Source organism: Rhinopithecus bieti, unplaced genomic scaffold, assembly GCF_001698545.2.
Source record: "Rhinopithecus bieti isolate Rb0 unplaced genomic scaffold, ASM169854v2 scaffold_6710, whole genome shotgun sequence".
Taxonomy (NCBI): Eukaryota; Metazoa; Chordata; class Mammalia; order Primates; family Cercopithecidae; genus Rhinopithecus; species Rhinopithecus bieti.
Genome location: NW_016805362.1, coordinates 1103344 through 1127689, shown reverse-complemented (window position 1 = coordinate 1127689; position 24346 = coordinate 1103344). Strand labels below are relative to the sequence as shown.

At 44.4% G+C, this 24346-nt stretch overlaps 1 protein-coding gene across 19 annotated transcripts in view; it reads right to left on the bottom strand.

Moving 5' to 3' along the window:
• FGFR2 (fibroblast growth factor receptor 2) overlaps positions 1–24346 on the bottom strand; it is a 124449-nt gene that overhangs the window by 19943 nt on the left and 80160 nt on the right. For 6 of the 19 annotated variants that reach the window (XM_017872263.1, XM_017872273.1, XM_017872279.1 and 3 more), the window contains 6 exons: positions 22328–22518; positions 21062–21209; positions 17451–17653; positions 5805–5956; positions 2495–2616; positions 175–285 (listed from right to left, as the gene is read on the bottom strand). In XM_017872263.1, coding sequence (XP_017727752.1) covers positions 175–285; positions 2495–2616; positions 5805–5956; positions 17451–17653; positions 21062–21209; positions 22328–22518 — 927 coding nt within the window. Of the gene's footprint in view, positions 1–174; positions 286–2494; positions 2617–5804; positions 5957–17450; positions 17654–19695; positions 19841–21061; positions 21210–22327; positions 22519–24346 lie in introns of all 19 variants that reach the window. The other 13 variants (XM_017872283.1, XM_017872277.1, XM_017872268.1 and 10 more) reach the window with 5 other exon arrangements.

Sequence of the window (24346 nt, the reverse complement as noted above, 5' to 3'; positions counted from 1 at the left end):
CAGACCCTTCTTTGTGTTCATGGCTAGGAACATCTTCCAATGGGGATTTTAAAAAGAACTTTAACCATGCACACGGGGTGCTCTGGGAGCAGGATCTAGAAGCCCAACCGTTTCTAAAATGATTCTATCAAACTGCAGAGTATTTGGACGAATGCAGTTTTTCCTCCTACTCACCATCCTGTGTGCAGGCTCCAAGAAGATTTATGATATTTTTGTGTTTCCCAATCATCTTCATCATCTCCATCTCTGACACCAGATCAGAAAGGTCTTTCTCTGTGGCATCATCTATGAATAGTAGGTATATTCACAAATCAGTTCATTTCCTCTAACTCATGGGCAGCTACTGTTAGTTGCCAAGGACTCAGTTGAAATGCATGCAACTGAATTTCAGAATCAGAAAAGATTTTCCAAATCATCTCCCTCATTTTACGGAGGAAGAGACAAAGGCCTACACAGGGAACTGCCTTGCTGTGTGTCAGAGAGTTCACTGGGGGGCCCATGGTGCCAAGAGTCAGGACGAGAGCAGGGGCTTCTGACACTAATGCCAATTCTTTCCTAGACCATGAAATAATCTCATCCTCTCCCATATCTAAGGTGTCTCAGAAAACCATGCCAAACTTCATGGTGCCTGAAACCAGCGAGGAGACCAAGGATAGGGCGATTTTAAATCACTACAGACTTGTTCCCGACCAAGCATTCCTAACCCAGCCCCTCGAGGACCTTAGAGCATTCCGAGATGGGTTCAGAGAGCTCCCCATAAACAGGGCCATAAACGTGTGTACATGTGCATTCTGAGCAGGTAAGGGCTGTGACTTCTAGTGGCTTCTCAGAAGGCACTGCAATTCCCATCCTAAGAAAAGTTATATAAACTTCTGCTCTGTAATTTCAAGCAAGAATGGCATAGGCTTCACATAGGCGGGCTTGCAGTTACCTTCTCCTAAGTGACAAGACTTTCCCATGGGCCCTCCACCTCAAGCTAATTCAGTATGGAAAAATCTGGGTTTCCTTTAAAAAAAGGAAATACGGGCATGGATAAGAACCATGTTGCAAACAGTTTTTTAGCTTCACAAAAGGAACATCAATACAAGTGACCGTGCATGCAAAATTTACACTGATGTATGTGAAGGAGGGAGCCACAGACCATGAGGAAGGAGGGAGACACAGCTGTGGGCTGTAAGAAAGGACATGCCACAGTGGCTTGGGGACTAACATCCTTCTGTGTCCTTAAAGGGAAGGCTGCCAGCCTGAGCATCACAAGAGAAAGAGAAGTCCCAGACCTCCCTTTTTGCAATATCCCATGTAACTCTAAGCCCCATTAGCAAAACCAGAAGTTCCGCCAAAAGAGATGAGAAGCCTGGGTCCTCCCCACACCTGCCCCTGGTACGCAGCCAGGGGCTGCCTCCGTCAGTGGTGCCACCACACCTGGGGCAAGAAAACACAGTGTTCCTCTCCAGCATCGGGCTCCAAGGTGGGGAACATCTCAAAGCACTCTAGTTTTCCTTGGGAGTCATTCAGATAAACAGCCTTTTAAAAAACCCAAAACACAAAACGCACATCTTTTTGACAAAGTCCAGCCTGCTACTTCCCCTTGGGAGGGATGTGATGACTATCCCATGAGAACCCACAAGAGACAGATAAAGTCTAACTCCAGAGCGCCGGTGACATGCCCGGCACCATATGCCAAGGACGGGCCTCTCTGCCTGGAAACGTGGGAAGTACTCGGCGTGGGATCTTCTTTCCGAGATCCCTACAAGAGGATTTATAATGTGACCGTTCCCTATAACTCTTCTCATAAAAGAATACTGCAGGACGAATAAGTTAATGGTTAAAAGTTCTTTAAGTTCTTTGGACATGGGCATGAAGCAGGGTTGGAAGGTTACTGTAGAAGTGTTCACAGTCCCACAAACACAACACGACATTTACATCTCAGGGTAATTGTTTACGTGTCCCAGGAGGCTCTGCACCAGCCCTGATCCTGTTCGCTCCTTCTCAGCTTCTAAGTGACTCTCCCAGACCAGTGTCATTTCTGCTTTGTTCCTCACGCAAAAGAGAAGGCTTTCTGCTCCCTTACGTCTCTTCGTTCCCTCCAAAAACACAAATTTCCTTGTACTTGTAAAGTTAAGGTTTAAGTCCCAAATCCAACACACCAACTCCTACCTAATAAATCCAATTATATGTGAGTTGATAATTTCTAAGCACATAAAAATACAGAGAGAATGAAGAATCGTGGTCACAAAGAAGGAGTCAAAGAATAACTCTATGTAGGAGGCTACTACCACTTTCTAACAAAACTGGCTTTTCTTTATAAGTACACACAGCTCAAGATAAATAGTCTGTCCGAGATGCTGATTTATACTGAAAACTTCTCAACCCCTAGGTCAACTATGTGCTCTCTGACCCCGTGCCATGATAGAGTTCACATGCCACAAAAGGAACTTTCTTGATAAAGACTCTCCACCCAGCCCCTCCCCGAGCCTCCCGCCTCCCTGCTCACCTTTCAACATCTTCACGGCCACGGTGACCGCCTCCTTGGGCTTGTCTTTGTCGATTCCCACTGCTTCTGCCATGACCACTTGCCCAAAGCAACCTTCTCCCAGGGGCTTGCCCAGTGTCAGCCTAAATGTGTAAATAGGGGATTAGCACACAGCATCTGGTGATGGGGTGTAGCGAGGGAAATTCCAGAACTAAATATAAAAATCTTTCAGCGGCTTGCTAAAGCATGGAGTGCTTATCATATGGAACTAATGAGACTTAGGGTACACACGCGCCCAAGTATTTTCCTAGTGACGTTTTAGAGAATGGCAATTACTGGTGGAACAGCTATTAAATTTCACATTGGTATTCTTGGTTTATTTTCTTTAGCGAAGGTATCCTTGCTAGTGCGGTGGTCAGCTTTCGTAAGTGCCAGAGAGGAGCTTTTGATCTTGAGCCAATTAAATATTTGTAATTCAGAATGGCTCAAAGAAAAAACGTTAAGACTGTTCTTATTTTTTTTTTGTCCCTGTAAAATGGTGGCTTTAAAATTATTATTATTCAAATACCAATGGATTTTATGGCCACATTCCTTGCCAAGTTACAGGATATGCCTCTTAAAAGCATTTCAAGGAATCTCTAATTTTTTACTAAAAAGAAAATTCTAAAAAATTGAGGACTTTTTTTGACATAAGTTTAAAAGTCCTTATGACTACATAAAATTAACAATGAAGAAAATCCACAAATTAAAATGAAGAACACCACAAATTAAATTTCTAAGACTACAAGGTCTATGCATGTCAGACGAATAGCCATATATTGTCCTTGTGCATTCCAGAAACGAACAGAATGCAAAAGTCTTTGGAATACTTCTGAATATGGCTTATTCTAACTTCAGCATAACACAGCAAAGCATGGAGCTGCCATTAGTAAACAGTATTTACAGTAAATACACAATGGTTTGCAAAAGTTCAGCATAAAAACTGAGGGCAGCGTACGCTATGCTGAGGTCATTTTGTTTCTATCCAGAACTAAAATTAAATTTGACAACTTGGCAGAAAATAAATATTTGCATTGGAAAAATGGCTAATTTATGTCCCACTGCCTTGCTACCACAAGCATAACAATCCGTTCTTTGTATAACTTCTGCCTCCAATCTAATAAACTGCTTCTAAATAGCCTTCATTCATTGGAAATCTGTTCCACCTACGTTTGCACTAAACACTGTTTTGAAATGTTTAGCACTCAGATTTTCCACACTCAGGGTACCCCGGGTGGGAGGTAACAGTTGGGCACATACAGACTTCCACTGTTGACTGCGGTGTCACAGGTGGCAAAAACTATGGACTAAACCCGAAAGCTGCGATTTCTTAAAATATGATCACAACTCCCCAGTTCGGTCATATATATAGGAATGTGCACATGAACCTACCTACGTATATAATCACACACGAACTAGGGCTGGCGGAGTTCACAAGAAACATCCATTTCTCCACATCCTACAGGTAAAGAAACTATTCTTTGTGTTTTTCTCTGGTGCCCCACCAGTAAATGTCCAATTAACATGCCTTGAGTGAACGAATAAGTGAATGAGTGAGTGGTCTTTTCACTACAGTATACAAATCAACTGGAAATTACTTCCATTAACACTCTAACCAAATAATATCTATACAATTATTCAGTCCTAGCTAATGGTACACATCTCTAAACTGGCAGTTGGGAAACAAAACTGATGTGAAGTCACGTGAATCAAAATCAGAAGTGCCAGCCACATAAGCTACTTCTCCCTTCCAAATAGAGCTCATCAGATCAGTCTCTGGAAAAGCTTACCTTCGCATTTCCAAATGTGTATATGCATATACGAGAAGTGTCTATGAAACACTTCCCTACCATAATCTCAGGAGCTACCGAGAATGTCAAGGCAAACAGGGTAGCCGCTCATAAGCAAGTCAAGAGCTTATTCCAGTGTATGTGATGCAGAAGCAGTCAGCATTTCCACCTTCCCATACTCTCAAGCTGTTACTACAAAAAGTACCCCAGAAGTGAGTGGACAGTCCTACAAAGACCACTGCACTTCCTTTCAGAAGGAGGATCTCGAGGTCGGTCCCCTTCTAGAGGATGAGGGCTAGTAGTTCAAGTTCTGCCCACTGACTCCATGCCCCCCACAATGATCCTGCTGAAGTTGGCAGTTCAGAGCTCCCAGGTTACCACCATGTGAAGGGAAATGAAAGGAAAACTCATACAAGCTAAAAACTCTGCTCAGTCCTGGGAGGTCTGAACCACCACCCTCATTTTATGAGAATGAATTTCAGAGAATCAGGTGCCTCACCCAAGGTTGCCCAGCCACTGTCTGGCAAAGCCAGGATTCAAATGCACCCCAACGGAGCCCCAGTACATGGAGTTCAAACGAGACCAAGACATACACAGCCCCAACAATACCCAGGTGGTCACATTTTTTTTTTTTTTTTTTTTTTGAGACGGAGTCTCGCTCTGCCGCCCAGGCTGGAGTGCAGTGGCTGGATCTCAGCTAACTGCAAGCTCCGCCTCCTGGGTTTACGCCATTCTCCCGCCTCAGCCTCCCGAGTAGCTGGGACTACAGGCGCCCGCCACCTCGCCCGGCTAGTTTTTTGTACTTTTAGTAGAGACGGGGTTTCACCATGTTAGCCAGGATGGTCTCGATCTCCTGACCTCGTGATCCACCCGTCTCGGCCTCCCAAAGTGCTGGGATTACAGGCTTGAGCCACCGCGCCCGGCCTAGGCGGTCACATTTTTGACTAAACATCTCATTGGCACCCCTCTGTCTCATCCAACAAGGAAAATATTACGGACCACAGAAATTAGATGTCAGGTACCATATTTGAAGCTTTTCAGCCCAGTATGATATTAATAACCAATGAGAACAGCAACATTGGGTAGAGGTCCTTAAGGCCATTTATATTCTGCATCTAATTTCTCCACAGAAGCGAACACAGAACAGTCTTGTTCTAGTAACCAAAAACTGGAATGTCAGATTTGTTTTATAAACTGGATAATTCTACTTTTATTCCATTTGACGGAGTCTGAATTGCCCAGACACCTAAAAAATGATAACCAGATGCCATCTTCTTTGGGGACCAGCCAGGGGCAAGCAGCTCTGCTTTCAAGGAGCTATTTTTTTTTTACCCATTCTTTTCTTTTCCAGGAGTTGGTTATTTAGAAATACAATCTTACTCCTGCTGACATCATCACAGCAAGACCTTTGTGGCTAAAGGTCATAAAAAGAAAATGTTAATCCAATCTCCCCATTTATAGCTGAGTCTCCATCCTGGGATGTGGCCAAGAGAAGTACTCACTTATCTCTTGGAAATTCCCATTTCGGGTCCTCTGGAAGTTCATACTCAGAGACCCCTGCCAGCATGGGGGTGTCTGCCGTTGAAGAGAGGCGTGTTGTTATCCTCACCAGCGGGGTGTTGGAGTTCATGGAGGAGCTGGACTCAGCCGAAACCTGGATACAAAATGCAAAGACACAGATGTAATCCTGGCTCCACCTGAGAAGGCTGGAAGTCAGCCAGAGCCCAGCCAGAGTATCGAATCTTAGAAAGGAATGGGTTGGGATGGGGGCTGGCAGAAGTAAGAAACCAAATTAGAAAACCACTGGAATCCAACTCCTCTGCCCTCCAGTCCATGCAGTACTAGATTTCATCCAAATTTTATGTTCCTATGTTCAGGTTTTTCTATGAAATTTTTCTATAGCATCTGATCACAATGTAAGTTTTCTTTCTGTCCTAATTCCTCCAGAGAGTCACTTGAAGACATGCAGACAGTCCTCCCCGGCTTCATTAGTACCTTTATGCTTGTACCTGCGCATGTTCTGGAGCCCCGGATAATGGATCCCTTCTCAGACCACCCAGATCATGGATCAGTGCTGTGCGTATGAAATTCTACGAAAACTTTTCAGAAATCAGCTCTTCTATATTTCCTCTGTCTTTGGAAATGTAAAGTGGAATATCTCAAGGAAAGAGTTCTAGGACTTGAATGTGGAAGACATTCAGCAGCTCCGAGTCCCTTTAACTCAAAATAACCCAAGACCCCAGTATTGGGTGCCATTCTTTGTTTCTCCCCAGTCCTTCGGGAAATTATTGATGGTCAGGCAGTTCAGTGAAAATGGGCTGCCTCTTGTCTTCAGTTTCAGAAACCAGTGCACTAAGCACATGGGATGAAGCATCAAGGGAAAGAAAATACACCTTTTCCCATAAACCACACAAGAGGACTCCTCTCCCACCTGGCAGTGCGCAGGGCTCCACCAAGTTACTTTCTTGTTTACCCTGATCCATTTCAGTCTGTGTCTGATAAAAAGATTATTTCTTAAATATATCATTGTCCTTTGGCTGGTTTCTATGGAAAAAAAAAGACACGCAGAGCACACTGGAAGGCCACTTCTGAGGATGACTACGCAATCTTAGTCTGACCACAGGCTGCTTGAACAGTGTCTTATTCTAAACCATGAACAAGACTTTGGCCCAAGAGAACAAGAATGTGAAGTTAACCCATGATCCATCCCTAAGCAGCCAGTGAGCCCACCCTGGGCTCTGTCTCCTGCATGCCTGCCCAGGTGGATAGTATTCCTGGATGTGATTGAACTCCTTCAATCACACTGGCAAAGACCAAGTCCAGATGAATAAATTTAGGTGGGATGAACTTTCACAGGGTGGGTCCTGGGCTCTTCTCACAGGGAACCAGAGGACCTGTCCTGTTCAAAAAGCTTTGAATCGCGCCTTTGTAAACCCTCAAAGTAGGCCGGAAACTCAAGAAGATGCCCAAGAATGGATTAGGGGAAAAAAATCATTTTAGTGTTAGGAAGTTGTTTTCAATATTAAAATAAAAAAGGGGGCCATTTTTCACACAGAATTCCTATTGTCTTTTAAAATACACATGAGCACTTTCTGAGCCTTCCGTTCAATCTTTTGGCAGGGGGCAGTTATTCCTAAACTTCATTATGCAGATAGTATGAGCAACATTTATTCACTGTATGGTAAAAATGTTTTAAAAGAGGGAAGTAAAGAATCATTAATTGTGGAGCTGAGACTCACACCCAAGTGTCTGGGTTGCACAAGCAAATGGCAGAAGCAAGCGGGAAAAGACAAGAAGGTAAATGTGGGTGCTCCTATGGACTCCGTCCTGCCCCCCACTGAGGTCACAGACTAGGCACGAACCCCACCCTGGGTGAAACAGACAACTTTAAAGTCCCCGCCATGTGGTATCCAACCTCACTGTAGCGAGCTGACTTCGTCTGCAGGACACATCAGAAGCCAGGAACTTTCAGAGAACATCAAGACTTCCAGTTTGCACTGGTCCACAGGAACATCTCAAGCTCCATCTACAGAGCTCAGAAAGGTTCAGGAGCGGGTGTAACGGCCGATGATGCTTCCCCAAATCTTTCTGTCCTCTTAATTCATTCTGCATCAGGGCCATGAGATGTGGATGCTTAAGTACACAGGTGTTTTCAAGAATAAGAAGGTCTTCTGAAAGTTCTTCCCCATGAACAGGCAAAAATCACCACTCATTGCAGGGGGAACTTATGCTTGAGGATATTATGGGCAAGAAGCTCTAGCCAAACTAGTAAGAACCAGCCAGCCAGGCACAGTGGCTCACACCGGTAATCTCAGCACTTTGGGAGGCTGAAGCAGGCAGATCACTTGAGGTCCGGAGTTTGAGACCAGTCTGGCCAACATGCTGAAACCCTATCTCTACTAAAAATTAAAAAATGAGTCGGGTGTGGTGGCAGGCACCTGTAATCCCATCTACTCGGGAGGCTGAGGCAGGAGAATCACTTGAACCCGGGAGGCAGAGGTTGCAGTGAGCCGAGATTGTGCCCCAGCACTCCAGCATGGGCAACAGAGCAAGACTTCGTCTCAGAGGAAAAAAAAAAAAAAAAAAAAGCAGCCTAGCAATGTGACAATTTCCACAAATGGCCAGGGTCTGGCGGGTTGTGCAGCCAGAACACTCTCTGCATGGCCTGCAGCGTAGCCCCTCATCACCGGATATGTTTCCAGGATTCCACTACAGGGTACATAGTGGAAGCTGCAATCAATAGAGGAGTGAGAACCGATTAAGCAATTGCTGAGGACCACAGTCCTGGATGACGTTAACATCCAGCAGGCAGAGGCATGGCTAGGCTTCTGTGACTCCTCCCTGAAAATCACCGCTCTCATCAGTGAGGCTTACAGAATAGGATGTGGGAAAGGCAGCTGTCCCACAGCGAGGTGTGAGAACAAGGGTACTTAAAAGTTTCTGGAAGGATATATAAGAGACTTAGCAGTGATCACCTTTGGGGAGAGAGATTAGGAGTTGAGAGAGGGAGTAGAAAATACATTTTATTTCAGAACTTTCTAGACCATTTGGAATTTATTACCATGTATATGTAATTCTTTTATGTTCTAGAAGAAGTACTTTATTTAACAAAAATATTTTTTAGAATAATAAGGATCTGAGCTGAGGCATGAACAAGGGAAAAGAAAACGAAGGACATATGCTTGAAATGTGCTGACTTCTAAAATGAGTGAAGTTACAAGATTGCTGCTTTCGGCCCCTCCTTCTGCTACCAGGCTAGGTTTTGTGGCATCTCTGCATCCTTCCATGTAGGCAGCAGCCAATCCCGTTGCTGCCTTTTCTGTGCTCAGCATTCACAACATGAGACCCCGCATCAGGCAGGCTGCATCCTGACCAACTGCAATAGCATGGGACCGTGCAGTCAGATTGCCAGGGTCCCAGTCCCATTTCAGCGCTCACTCACTGCATGAGCTTTGGTAAATCACTTAACCTTTCTAGGCCTGGGTTTCCTCATCTGTTAAAAACGAGAAAGAGGCTGGGCGGCTGGGCACAGTGTCTCACACCTGTAATCCCGGCACTTTGGGAAGCCAAGGCAGGCAGATCTTCTGAGGTCAGGAGTTCGAGACCAGCCTGACCAACACGGTGAAACCCCGTCTCTACAAAAAAATAGAAAAGTTAGCAGGGCATGGTCGTGTGTGCCTGTCATCCCAGCTACTGGGGAGGTTGAAGCAGGAGAGCTGCTTGAACCTGGGAGGCATAGGCTGTGGTGAGCCAAGATGGTGTCACTGCACTGCTGCCTGGGCAACAGAGCAAGACCTCATCTGGGAAAAAAAAAAAAGGGGGGGGAGACAGGAGCAGGTCCAACAGCACAGCATTAATGTGACAATTAAATGAAGCAGGAGAAAAACGGATGAAGTGCTTAGTGCTAGGCCTGGCACTAAGAGCTCAGTTCATGTCTGCTACCAACACTGCAATATTTTCTCTCAGTCCCTTTAGAATGATTTGCTGCCCAGATCTAAGAGAACAGACAATGGCACTTCTCTCTGGATAACTTGGAGCGTTTGGAGCCTAGGGTGGTTTTGAGTGTAAGATACCGTTAGTCCTCCGTATCTGTGGGTTCTGCGTGCATGGCTTCAACCAATCACAGATCAAAAATATTTGAAAGAGAATAAAAAATAACAAAACAACAATTTTAAAATACAAATAAAAAACAATACAGTATAACAACTATTTACATAGCATTTACAGCGTATTAGTTGTTACAGGTAGGACTAGAAATGACTAAGTATACGAGAGGATATACACAGTTTATATGCAAATACTATACCATTTTATATAAAGATCTTGGGCATCCACAGATTTGGGTGTATTCGGGGTTGCCAGAACCAATCCCCAACACATACCAGGGACGACTGTAATGTCAAACTGTGTGCAACCAGGAAGATAACGCAGTGATATTAAGGGTTGACTGCAGAAGATACGCCTTAGTGGGCACGCTTGATTTGCTAAATGAGGCCCTCTGCTCACGGCTAGGATGGGCCGGGGTACTAGCAAGCAGGAGATGAAGAATCCAGGAGTCAGGGAATCATCTCAGGGCAGGAGAAAAACTGGACAGTAAGAGGGTCCTAATGACAAACATGGCTTAGGGGTTACCTCAGAAGAGAAAAATTTAACATTCAGTCTGAAGTTCACCACTCTATGGCTCACCCATGACCCCAAAGGAATCTGCATCCACAAACCCCTGGCAAAAGTTCACATGTATCGACACCATCCCCCAAACAGATGGTCTCAACAAGATTTTCATGTGACAGCTTTTCAAATGGAAAGCCTAAAAATAAATAAATAAATAAGAAAACCTTTACCAACTTTATTGTCACCATTATTAGAATTTTAAAAAATGAGGTTTCCAGGAAGGATGATTTATGGGGATTTTGTTCAGATGAGGTATGGAGATTCAGATTAAATGTACAAACCTGGAAAATACTTTTATAAAAACACGAAGGCGGCGGGGGAAAGGTAAGAAAATGGGCAAAGTCTAAGAAACTATCGAATTTGATTGCTCTGTCTACTATATCTTAATTTTACCTCCATGCATTTTTACTATGCTTTTAAAATCCCCTCTGGGGCTATAAAATATGGCTGGCTTTCTCTTCATTCCCTTCGACTCCAAGAACGAGTCTGCGTTGGGGGCTTGGCCCGATCCCGGGCAGGCCATTCCCTCTTGGGACTCCATGTTTTACTGGGTTTCTTTGCTCTGAATCAGGACCCTCAGATAATGCCCACTGCTCATCTTTGAAATCCTTCTGTTTCTTTAGTACTATTAAATTATCTTTCTTTTCTTTTGCACAAAATCATAATCTTCCTTATTCTTCAATTCCTACCTAGAAACTTCAGTTCTGGAGATTCCTTCCTAACCAATTTTAATATATTCCCTTGTTAGTGATAAAGTGAGTTACTTATAAACAATCAACATGAACACTCTAGTAAACTGTTTTCCCACTCCCGAATCTTGGCAGGCATTTTTTTTTTAAGCATGTATTTTCACAGACTCCAATTCCATTTCCTCACTTTCCGGAATCTCTCTAGCATATGCCATAAGTCAAGCTTTTAAGTAAATGCGCTTTTCGTACATTTCCATAGTACATATGGGAGATTAAGTGAGGAAGTGGGTTTTTTTTTTCTTTCTTTTTAAAGGGCCACCAAGAAACAGTGTTATCTTTTTTTTTTTTTTTTTTTTTTTTTTTGAGATAGAGTTTCACTCTCATTACCCAGGCTGGAGTGCAATGGCATGATCTTGGCTCACTGTAACCTCCCCCTCCCAGGTTCAAGCGATTCTCCTGCCTCAGTGTCCCAAGTAGCTGGGATTACAGGCATGTACCACCACGCCCGGCTAATTTTGTATTTTTAGTGGAGAAATGGTTTCGTCACACTGATCAGGCTGGTCTTGAACTCCTGACCTCAGGTGATCCACCTACGTTAGCCTTCCAAAGTGCTGGGATCACAGGTGTGGGCCACTAGGCCCAGTCTAACAGTGTTATCTTTTTATAGTGAATTAAATTTACCATCTAGAGGGGACTTCTTAGAGCACACAGCAAGCAGAAGCGAAGATGTTCCAGGGGAGAAGAGATGAATTAATACTTGTGTGTTTATTCCCCAGGACTGACAAACACACTTGGACCACAGCCTGCCAAACAGGCCCTTTGAGTCTTAGGCTATAAACCACCTTTCCCCACCAGCACACAAGGCCGGTATTAACATACTTCTGCTCTAATACAAGCCTTGCCCACCACTCCCCTATGGCCAAACAAAATGCTTTCACCCCCGCAAGCGGGGTGCCTGAAATAAAGCTTCAAAGGCTTCTGAAGTTGCATTTTTAATTCCTCCATAACAAAATTTAGGTAATTAGGCAAGGCAGTTCATCAGACACTCACTTTTCTCCCGTAGCGAGTCTCTGCCTCCCACAGGCCCTTCCCTGGGACTCTGTGAGTAAACCTATCAGAACCATGACGCACCAGCCCCAGATGCGCTGGCTCTGCTCAAGAGATCGCATCAGCCAAGATCCAGGTCAGATCTTGGGCAAACTGTCCTGCCCTTTGGAGGCTGAGAGAGGAGAAAAGGGAACAGTGAAATAGGGTCAGGGAAGGCGAGGTGCCCACATGAAAGGGCAGATTCCAGTTAAGTCATCCATGACCACTCTAATTACCCAAATGTTTTCTGGAGCCAATGAGGTTTAGACCACCTGATTTACCAAAATACAAAGAAAATTCCCAGATCATGATGTTCAGCTGCCAGGCAGTAAACGAGCTTCCAGGAGTAGAACATCCATCCCTTTTCTCAGAATTTGGCATGTTTGAGGATCGCTAACACTGGACCTGAGAACTGGCTACTGAGTCTCACACTCCTCCCCCAAGGCACCCGCTCCACTCCTCCCCCTTCATCTTGGTCCTATTCCTAACGTCCCCAGGAACATGCCATTTGCCTTAAAAGTATTGTTACAAAAGGTGGCCTTCACTGCCCTTGATTTATTTTATTTTACTTTATTTTATTTTTTTATTGTGTGTGTGAGACGGAGTATCACTCTGTCTGTCGCCAAGGCTGGAGGGCAGTGGCGCGATCTCAGCTCACTGCAACCTCTACCTCCTGGGTTCTAGCTATTCTCCTGCCTCAGTTTCCCAAGTAGCTGAGTACAGGCATGCATCACCACGCCCAGCTAATTTTTGTATTTTTTAGTGGAGACAGGGTTTCACTATATGTTGGCCAGGCTGGTCTAGAACTCCTGACCACAGGTGATCTGCTTGTCTTGGTCTCCCAAAGTGCTCAGATTACGGGCATGAGCCACGGCACCTGGCCTGCTCTTGATTTTTCTCTGGTTTTCAGCCTACCTATATCAGCAGCTGAGAAGGTGAAACTGTCTGGAAAAAAAAAAAATTCCCTGCAGCCTCTTGTACCACACTGACGGCAGTGAGAGAGGGTATAAGCTGCATAGGAGATGAATTTATCTGGACGGAGCCAACCACAAGACAGTTAAATCTCCATCCTACCCTATGGAAGCTTCAAGCCCCAGAGAAAGAAACTGATGTGCTCAATGTAAAACTGATTCAGCAAGCCCAGCAACACTGCACGTCTCCTAAACAGGCATCCTCAGTTTCCCCTGCACTCCATCCTCCACCCACCCCTACACCCTCCCCCACCATCCAATTGATTTGTGGAAAACACAGAAAGTGATGCTGCCCACTTTAACTCACAAAGGCTGCTTCACACTGGCCACTGGCTGTCCAGCAGACCTGTACAAGAACCAACACGCTCACAAAGATGCCCCTCTCCGGGATGGCTGTTGTTGGTCTCATTTAACTCGCTGGGCACCACAGGTGAGTGGGTGAGCAGCATCTGGCATGGTGCCCAAGCCTTGACACTGTGACATAAGCCTCCATCAAAGGATGGAGAGATGCCACCTGCCATCTGCCTCCACCCAAAAGCTGCTTCTCCTTCTTCAAGCCATGTGCATACAAAGTCTTAAAAAATTCACGCTTACTAGGAAATTATTGCAAAGAATTTCTTCTTTGCTACCAGAAAAAAAATATTTTTGCTCAAAAAAATAACATAAACTGAAACGTCTGTGTTACACCATTAAGTCTACTGCAAATTAATACATACCAAGAAGGAAAAACTCACAGGAGGAACAAAAACCCAACTTTTCTTGTTCTCAGAAGAGAACAAGGATGGACTGAAGGCCGTGAGTGAGATGCTGTGTGTGTATGGGTGTTGGAGAGGGAAAGAGTCAGGGCCTTGCAGACACTTAGTGATCCCTGTGTCCCAGAAGAGGCTGGCCAACACAGAATAAAAAGTAGCCTCATAAATGCCTAGGAACAACCCATCCTTGACACATCTGATTAGAGGCTCACCTGTCGCCAGGTAAAGGCACGCTCGGCATCCCTGTGGTATTTGCTCTGTCATCAACATATCTGCAGGCCTTTCTGGGGCTTTTCATTCCAGCTCCAGTCCAATAACCCTCTTTGATCCAGATACTCGATAAGCATCTCTTTCTCTACCAAAGGGGCCATGCTTACTGATGAAACATTCTTTGTGAAGATCCAACAATGTACCCCACCTGGACATGTAGAAGGAGCTGAGGTGTGTCAACATTCCCCCAAATAAATTAATTTCATGCAGATGTATTTTTCCAGGGAACCGGCATTTGCCCCATTTTCTCTGCTTCTGTTATACTCCTTGGCCCTACTGAATACAAGGCAATTACATTTTCTTTTCTTTTTTTCCCACTTTGGGTTTTTGTTTGTTTGTTTGTTTTGTTTTCTTGAGTTGGGGGTCTCGCTGTGCTGCTCAGGCTGGTCTTGAACTCCTGGATTCAAAGGATCCTCCCGCCTCAGCCTCCTGTGGAGCTAGGATTACAGGCATTTACCACCAAATAACCTTGGAACCACTGGTGAATGTGATAGGCTGTGTCTTACAGGTAACCTGGTTTATACCCAGCACTTAGTAAATTATGATGAATCAACAAAAGGAAGGAGGGAAGAAAAAGAGGAAGGAACTCTGATGTTCCCTCTGGTAACACAGGGAGGATAGGAAAAAGGACCAACTTAGGCTGAATTCTCTCTCTCTCTTTTTTTTTTTTTTAAGACGGAGTTTCACTCTTGTTGCCCAGGCTGGAGTACAATGGCGTAATCTTGGCTCACTGCAACCTCCACCTCCTGGGTTCAAGCGATTCTCCCGCCTCAGCCTCCCAAGTAGCTGGGACTACAGGCATGCACAACCACACTCAGCTAATTTGTGAATTTTTAGTAGAGACGAGGTTTCACCATGCTAGTCAGGCTGGATGGTCTCGAACTCCTGACCTTGGGTGATCCACCCGCCTCGGCCTCCCAAAGTGCTGGGATTACAGGTGTGAGCCACCACGTCCGGCCAGGCTGAATTCTCTTAAAGAAAAAATATAAATGGCATTGCATGTGAGTATATATATAATTACTTAATTTAGAACATTCTTATGTCAACTTCCAATGTCTGCCCTCTTCTTAGTCCTCAAGGATCCATCTACAAGCAGTACATTTCCAAATATTATTTTCCTCAAACCGTATTCTTAGATGGACAGTGAAGAAAAGGCACTGGGGAAAGAAAACACAATGACTGTGGCTGAGTCAGGGGGATTTTAAGGGCATCTTACCCTTTTATATTAAGTAAAAAGAAAAGCATTGTAACAGTTGCAGAGAAAAAGATGATGAGATAATTATGGGGCAGTGGCCTAGCTATGCCAAATTACAAGTTGCCTCCAGAAGTTAGCATTTTTCCCTATTAGAAAAAAAAATAATAGAAACCATGTAAGAGTTATCTCAGGACTGGACTCCCTTAGAAACTGGCTGGCCAACTGGCCCCATCTTTGCTTTCCTGGCCCCAAGAAAGATAATCATGTCACTCAAAATGACAACAGCGTTCTTGGTGGCAGAAGTGACCCAATAGGCCCCTTTTTTCCTGCTCTTAACACAATTTGGTCATTCACCTACACTTGACACACACTTTAAATTCTATCCTCCGCCTCCACAAAGACAGACCTGCTTGCAACATGGCTTCAGAGAAGTTAACAAGGACCCATTCAGCCGGGAGTCTGGAGCTGGGTTGTGAACAGCCAGACCCATGCCAAAGCCACTGCTGACCAACTAGTTCCTAATCCTTCCTAATGCCTTATCCAGAAAATGTCATTCCTCCCTGAAGTCCCTGGAGAGGCATGCCCGGGATTAACCTGGAGTTTCTCAAAGTGCATTCTAAAATCACCATAGGGCTTGTAATAAAATGCAGATTCCTGGCCCTATCCAAGATGACTAAACAAGAATCTCTGGGGCTGAGACAAAGGAATCTGAAATTTTAACAAGTACTCTGTAAATTTTACTAAAATACACACTGAAATAGAGCCAATGAGTTTGCTGTTTTACTTGCTATTTCAAAAAAAGCCTTTATCAGAACCAAGTTTCAAATGCTTTTGTAAACATTCTACATCTACATCTGCCTTCCGCTTCCATCTCTGTGAACAAACAGAAAAGAGCTGAAGCATTTCCTGTCCCACCTACCTATGCAGGGCTTTGGTTTATAGCAGAGGCTCCATCTTGCCCCATCTCCCCCAAAGCAAAATTAAACCAGTCAGGAGGCACACACAAGCAAAAAGCAACCACCAAAGACCAAGTTGGGGTTAAAACAATCTGTTGCTGGTTCCTTACAAATATTCTACCAATAAATCACCGCCACACCTGTGAACTACTAACAATGAAACATAATAGATGCATACAATTCTATTGTAAGTTGCAAAGAGGTTAAGCCAAACTTCAGTGTAGAAAGTTATTGTGCACCAGTTTAAATCAAACAGTCCAGACGCACCCCTAGGGCATAAGATTCTGATTTTGACTTTAAAAAATAAGTCAGAGAACTTAGAGTCTCTTTCCTACTAGTGGCATAAGTCCCAAGCGAATGTTCACGCTTATCTTAAAAAAGGTATTAGGGCCGGGTGCGGTGGCTCAAGCCTGTAATCCCAGCACTTTGGGAGGCCAAGGCGGGCGGATCACGAGGTCAGGAGATCGAGACCATCCTGGCTAACACTGTGAAACCCCATCTCTACTAAAAAATACAAAAAACTAGCCGGGCGAGGTGGCAGGCGCCTGTAGTCCCAGCTACTCGGGAGGCTGAGGCAGGAGAATGGCATGAACCCAAGAGGAGGAGCTTGCAGTGAGCTGAGATCCGGCCACTGCACTCCAGCCTGGGCGACAGAGCAAGACTCCGTCTCAAAAAAAAAAAAAAAAAAAAAAAAGGTATTAGATCACAGGGGACCAACGTGACTAAGGCTTCGAAGAGACCACTGTACTTGAGTCTGATCAAACACACACACAGTGGGATTTGCGTCCAGTTATTTCCAGTCCTGCTGATTAGTTTTCTGATTCTGAAACTATTGTCCTTTCTTGCCCTTGGAACTGGACCCCATTGATCTAAGCAATGCACTATGACTAGACTCTCCAAGCTCCAAACACTAACTGGGTGACCACCAAGCGTCACACCAGAATCACTCGCACATGGAAGCTCACAGAAGTCGATGGCATCAAAGCAGAGCAAAAGATCCACAAGCTGGCTGGGTCATGGAGGAGAAGTAAATTTCTTTAAACTCTTTATCTACTTTCTGTTACCTGTCTCCGCAGGGGGATGCGCTTGGTCAGCTTGTGCACAGCCGGCTGGCTGCTAAAGTCTGGCTTCTTGGTCGTGTTCTTCATTCGGCACAGGATGACTGTTACCACCATACAGGCGATTAAGAAGACCCCTATGCAGTAAATGGCTATCTCCAGGTAGTCTGGGGAAGCTGTAATCTCCTTTTCTCTTCCAGGAGCTAAATTGCAGATCACAGGAGGAGGAACAGATAAGCAGGCCACAGAGTTAGCACACGAGACTGATGCATCATAGCACAACCAAAGGAACCAAAAGGTGATGACCATTCTCAAGATAAGGTGGGCTTCCCAAAAACTCAATCCTGCAGAATGGCATGGGCCACAGGCCTGCCAAATGTCCCTCCCAAATGAAAATGAATAACCAGGGGGTTCATCATTTGACCACCAGGACCCGGGTAGTCACTGTCTTTAGCCTCAGTGGGCATCCGCAGTCCAGTGAGTGGCTGACACCCAGTTGCACAGGGCAGGCTATGAGGCCACATTCTGTGAGACATTTGGGCGGAGGACAACCAACTGTACCCGCAGTGAAAGGATTATCTTTCATGATGGTCTGTGAATGCAAACCAAATACAAAGTTCTGAAATATCAGTGATGCCCACTTTTGTTTCTAAGGAGACAGTGACAATGCTTCAGTCTTACATGGGTAGGCTCTTCCAAAGGAAGACTCCACAGGATAATCTAACCCGGATGAACACAATTCCATATGAAACTGATGTTCATCTAGTAGGCTGGTCGGAAAAAGTTTTGGTGAATTCCTTAATACCATCTAGTCCATAAACAAACCAATGCATTAAATACACAGACTGAATTGCTTATAATATAGCACCATTAGATCCATAACACATAAAGCTTGTAATATTCCTTAATAACCTTTTAAGTTTATACATATCTGGTTATACTGTTATGTCACTACAGTTTTTCTCTTAAAGAAAAAATATAAAGGTGTTATGTGTGAGTATACATATAATTACTTAATTTAGCACATTTTTATATCCACTTCCAATGTCCGCCTTCTTCCTAGTCCTCGATGATCCATCTACAAGCAGTGTATTTCCAAACAGTATTTTTCTCAAACTGCATTCTTAGTTAAGTGCTAGCACCGTCAGGCAAACTGGTTAAGAAGTGCCAGTCAGGTACCACAGAATGCAGTACTGCAAATAAAAGCAAGTTTCAACATAAGAGATGTCTCTTTGTTTCAAAGCAAATACTCACAGAGCAGATTCGCAACAAAAGGAAAAACGGATGCAATGGTATTATCAAAAGCTTATATATTTTAATCAGAAAAATACTTGCAAGATAGTCAAAACTCTCAGCAGCAACAGCACAAAAATGAAACAATCTATTTTATTTTTACTAGCTGTAAAATCAGCATGCAGGTAGGCACTGTACTCTAAAAACAAGGAATTAATAACTGGAGTGGAACATCATAAGCTAGCAAACCGCAGTCTCTGCAGTTTCACGAAGGAAATGACAAAGAGGCAGATGCATCAGAGAGGACAGTGTTGAATATCAAGACAGTTTCACTAGAAGAGAGATGTCGGTGAAAGATTCAGACAGCAGCAATGTTAGGCAACAGGGCTGCAGTGATGTTTATTTCTCTGTGAGGCAGAAATAACATCAAACCCAAGATGGCAGGAGCATGCTTTGCAATGAAAGCAAACTGAAAGTCCATTCTATCGCAACATGCAGCAAGCCACCGATCCCCAAGGCAGGCAACGCACTGCTTCTGTGCACCTGACATTCAGAGGTGCCACTCCCCACGCTCCTCCATACACACCCCTCTATTTACATCTCGTTAAAAATACAGAGTGGGACGAAAGCAATAAAAACACACACAGGATTTTAGCAAAATGGAATTTGAAATGAGAATAAATTACTTTGAATTTTACAAAGTAATTTCAACTTCTTCCTTAAGAGAAAGGGGATGGGCTCATGTATACATGGGCTCAATGACTCACTAAAAATAGGAGATCCCTTCAGGTTTCAAGGGTGAAATTTCCCTTGATCATAAATGTGAGTGTGGGATCTCACTGTGTGTGAATTTCCAAGGCAGTTTTCTTATCCCTGAGGGATAATTTTTAACATTTTTTATACCTTTATGCAACGATAAAAGGGGCCATTTCTGATAACAGAAGCTGTGTTAATTTTATAGCAATCAACCAAGAAAAGGGAAAAAACCCCAGAGAGAAAGAGCAGTATATACCTGGCAGAACTGTCAACCATGCAGAGTGAAAGGATATCCCAATAGAATTACCCGCCAAGCACGTATATTCCCCAGCGTCCTCAAAAGTTACATTCCGAATATAGAGAACCTCAATCTCTTTGTCCGTGGTGTTAACACCGGCGGCCTAGAAAACAAGGGAAGCAAGAGAAAAGGCTAGACGACACAGGAATGATTGTGGAGGGGGCTGTGGAACCACAAGGCGTCGCACCGGGGGCTTCGGGGGGTGCTGGCCACTGGGAGATTCCGACTGCAGCCCATCCACAAAGCCCACAACCAAGAGATACGGAGCAACACTGACCAGCTCACCTTCACAGGCCCGTCACCACACCGGCTTCACCTCCTAGACATGCACGCAATCAAATGCATGGAAAAAATCAACCCACAGAGGTCCGTTCTCTTGGCCTGTGCTTTGGTTTGCATTTAGGGGTGGTTTTCCAAAAGTATAGTGCCCAGAAGGCCAAGCTGGTTCTGGTCCTGTTGGCTGCAGACTCCCACCAGGAGGAAAGGGTAGTTCTATCTAAACTGCTGTGTTTTAAGACAGTACACTGCACATAAGCTCAGATGGACACCTCACCCATCCTCCTGGCCCTGTGGGAACCAATCGGGGTGGAAGGTTGTCTTGGTTACCAGGCTCTGGTTATTTTTACTTCTGCAAAACCATCTCGCCTTACATAGCATTGACAAAAAGAAATGGAAGCAAGCATCATCTTGGTAACCAAAAAAACTGGGCTTTTTTTCTTTTATTAATAAATATTTGAATGTGAGTCATGACAAACTTAAAAGTCAACCTTTCGCCTTTAGTAGCGGCCAGTAGGACGTTCATTCAGTAAGACGAACTCCCCTCAAATTTGGTGCAACGAGGTCAAGAACAGCATCTCATCAGGATCAGGTATGCACCCAAAGAAATGATGCTTCGTTGAACAAATTACATCATGCCAATATTTCCCTAAAACTTACAGTAGAAGGAGACAAACTCTGCTGATACTCAAATGCCCCATATTAAACAGGCATGGAGGTGTGTGTTTTAAATGGTGTTAATGTGCAGTAATGATGGGAAATGTGCAGCCTAAACAAGACCAACCAGAAGGAGCAACTTAAAAACTGGGTGGGGGTGGAGGCTAATCTCTAGAAGAAATTGGAGCAAGCACTTTGAACGTTGTGGGCATTTTTCCATGGCTACTGGCATCACACCAGCTGCATCACCGAAGAAAGATTATTATAAATATACCAAGGCCACAAGAGTTATCCTATAAGCTGCCTGCAGTCTCCCAAAGCACCAAGTCTTTTCAGCTTCTATATCCAGCTTTCTTTTTAAAAAAAAAGACAAAAATGAAAGCATTGTTACCTTGCTGTTTTGGCAGGACAGTGAGCCAGGCAGACTGGTTGGCCTGCCCTATATAATTGGAGACCTTACATATATATTCCCCAGCATCCGCCTCGGTCACATTGAACAGAGCCAGCACTTCTGCATTGGAACTATTTATCCCCGAGTGCTAGAACAGACACAGGAGAACAATATAACGGCCAACCAGGAAGGTCTTAGCACTGTCTATGGTCCCACCACCAACACACCGCAAGAAAACAAACTCCATTACATCTAAACAGCGGCATTAAAGGGCTGTGGGTTTTGAAAGAACAAAATCAGTCCAGTGATGGACAATGGAGAGACCTGGTGGAGAGAAGGGCAGGAGGGTGTGACCGAGAGCTAACTGGATAGGTCGGGTGGGTCCCCAGGTTGGTCATCTTTTTCCATTGCCTTTGATCCTTGGAATTGTTAGCTGGTGAGAACACCTCATTGGCTGAAAGTTCTTCCTTGGGTCACCTATGGTTCTACTGGAAGAAAGTTCTTAAGGACATTTATTCTCTATGAGCAACTAGGCATGGGAGGTGTGGTAGGCAACGAGCTAAGAGCCAGCTGTACAAGTTTAGCTACCCCTGTCCTTAGTCTCCTGAAAAGGAAATTCTAGATCTAAAAAAGAGGCAGATGCTATGAAAATGGGGGCTTGCAAACAAGAAATAAGGAGGGAAAGATATTTTCCTTGTTCAACATTTCACTGGTGCAGAAACATGACCTAGGGTTTATTGTCTAAATCACCTGTGAATGGATTTCAAAGGTCAGGGGTTGGTTTTTGTTTTTTTAAAAATCCAAATTGTTTCTAAAAGGTAGCTACTAAAATTGGATCCTAACGTCCTATTAATAGAAAACAACATCAGAGTAACAATCAACATTGGCACAATGGCTTGAGCCTACAAAGCTCTTTCCATCCACTCCATCCCATTTATTCTGCACAACTGCCCTATCGGGGAGACAGTATAATGATCTCTCCTTTCAGAGATGTGCAGCTAAGCCGAAATGTCTGTGATCTCAGGGCTGATAAATAGCTGAACTATTCTCTGTCCAAGTTTAGGAGTTCTTCCCCTACTCTATAGTTCCCTTCTGAAATTTTACTAGCAAGCGTAACGATCTGTTAATTCCTTAGCACACTCTCTGCTGGCTAGTCAAAACAGAGAATCATCCTCTCTCAACTCCAACAGGAAATCAAAGAACCTGTGGCCAGACCCATGAAGGAGACCCCAGTTGTGGGTACCTTTAGATTCAGAAAGTCCTCACCTTGAGAACCTTGAGGTAGGGCAGCCCGTCGGGCCCGTATTTACTGCCGTTCTTTTCCACATGCTTGATCCACTGGATGTGGGGCTGGGCATCACTGTAAACCTTGCAGACAAACTCTACGTCTCCTCCAACCACTGTGGAGGCATTTGCCGGCAGTCCGGCTTGGAGGATGGGCCGGTGAGGCGATCGCTCTGGTGGAGAGAGGGAAGAAAGGAGGAGCGGGGATGGGAGAAGGAGAGACCAATAAATAAGCTGTGTTGTCCAGAGGCCTGTCAGTGAACTCATGCCAGAAAACCTCAAGCCTGCTGGCTGACGCCTTTGAAATAACGCCATGGCCCCATGAATAACAGAAGCAACTTCAAAGGAGACTGCTGGAGCGCGACCCTTGTACAAAGAACACTTATTTAGAAAATCTCGAAAAGAACTTATTACATCCCAGGTTATTGGCTGTCCATGGCCACCTGACGAATAAGGGAAGAGATTCTACTTTGACAATCCAAGTGACAAATGGTAGGGGAGGGGATGCTTCTTCACTTATCCTATTTGAGATCATCTCAAAGACTCACTTCAACCACAAGCTTAACATCACAGGCAAATGACCAGACTAACTTTAAGGACACTCTGAATACCAATAATGGTTTCGATAGGCACATGTCTCCCAATACATTTTTTTTTTTCTTTTCTGAGACGGGGTCTCACTTCATTAGCAGGCTAGAGTGCAGTGGCATAATCACGGCTCACTGCAGCCTCGGCCTCCCAGGTTCAGGTGATTCTCCAACCTCAGCCTCCTGAGTAGCTGGGACTACAGGCATCCGCCACCACGCCCAGCTGATTTTCAAATTTTTTGTAGAGATAGGATTTCATCATGTTGCCCAGGCTGGTCTCAAACTCCTACGCTCAAGCGATCCACCCGCCTCAGCCTCCCAAATTGCTGGGATTACAGACCGTGAGCCACCACGCTCGGCTCCAATACATTTCTAAGATGCTCTGAGAAGACTTCCAACCTTTGTTTTAAAAATTAAACTAAAACCTGAAGCCCAAAGTTATGAACAGATTTGATTAATAATGGGATTCATCTCTTTATTGTGGAAGTCACTGCATTCATTCATTCTTTATTCACCCATCTAGCTCTTTGATGAGTATCAGGTGTTATCCTATGCCAGGTACTAAATGCACAAGTAGATGTTTCTTAGCTTATTCCAATATGACACTGAATGAAACATAAGGAGATGCTGGTTTCCAGCTCCTGGCTATGTTTTAGTCTGCCCTATAAAAGGGCAGAGACGGTATCCCAAAATTACTTCCTAGCTTCACCTGTCTTGCCTCTCTGTCCCTCGAGAACACGTTCTCAACAAAGAATATGCCCTCTCATCTTATGCCTGGAAAGGCTTCTCTCCAGCTAAGAGGTGGTCTCTGCAGAACTTCTGCGGAGACAATCAAGCCAAGGTGTACTAGCAACCACACACGAGGCTCCTCGAGTGTTAAGTAATACCCATGGAAAAATGGCCTAAGGACTTAACCGTGCATTTCTCCAAGACACAAATGGCCACTAGGTGGATGAAAAGTTTCTCAATGTCACTAATCATTAGAGAAATGCAAATCAAAACCACAAGGAGCTATCACATGACGCCTGCCAGGATGGGAGGAAAGAAAAAAAAAAGACAAGAGTCAGCAAGGATGTGGAGACACTGGAACTCCCGTACGCTGTTGGTGGGAATATAAAATGATGCTGCCACCATGGAAAACAATATGGAGGTTCCTCAAAAAATTAAAAACAGAACTACCCTAAGATCCTGCAATCCCACTTCTCTATTTATCTAAAAGAACTGAAATCAGGATCTGCACTCCTATATTCATTGCAGCACCATTAACAATAGCCAAGAAATGGAATCAATCTAAGTGTCTGCCAAAGGATTAGTTTTTACAATGTGGCTATACACACAATGGAATACTATTCAGCCATGAAGAAGGAAATGGTGCAATATGTGACATCATGGAAGCCATGATGCTAACTGAAAC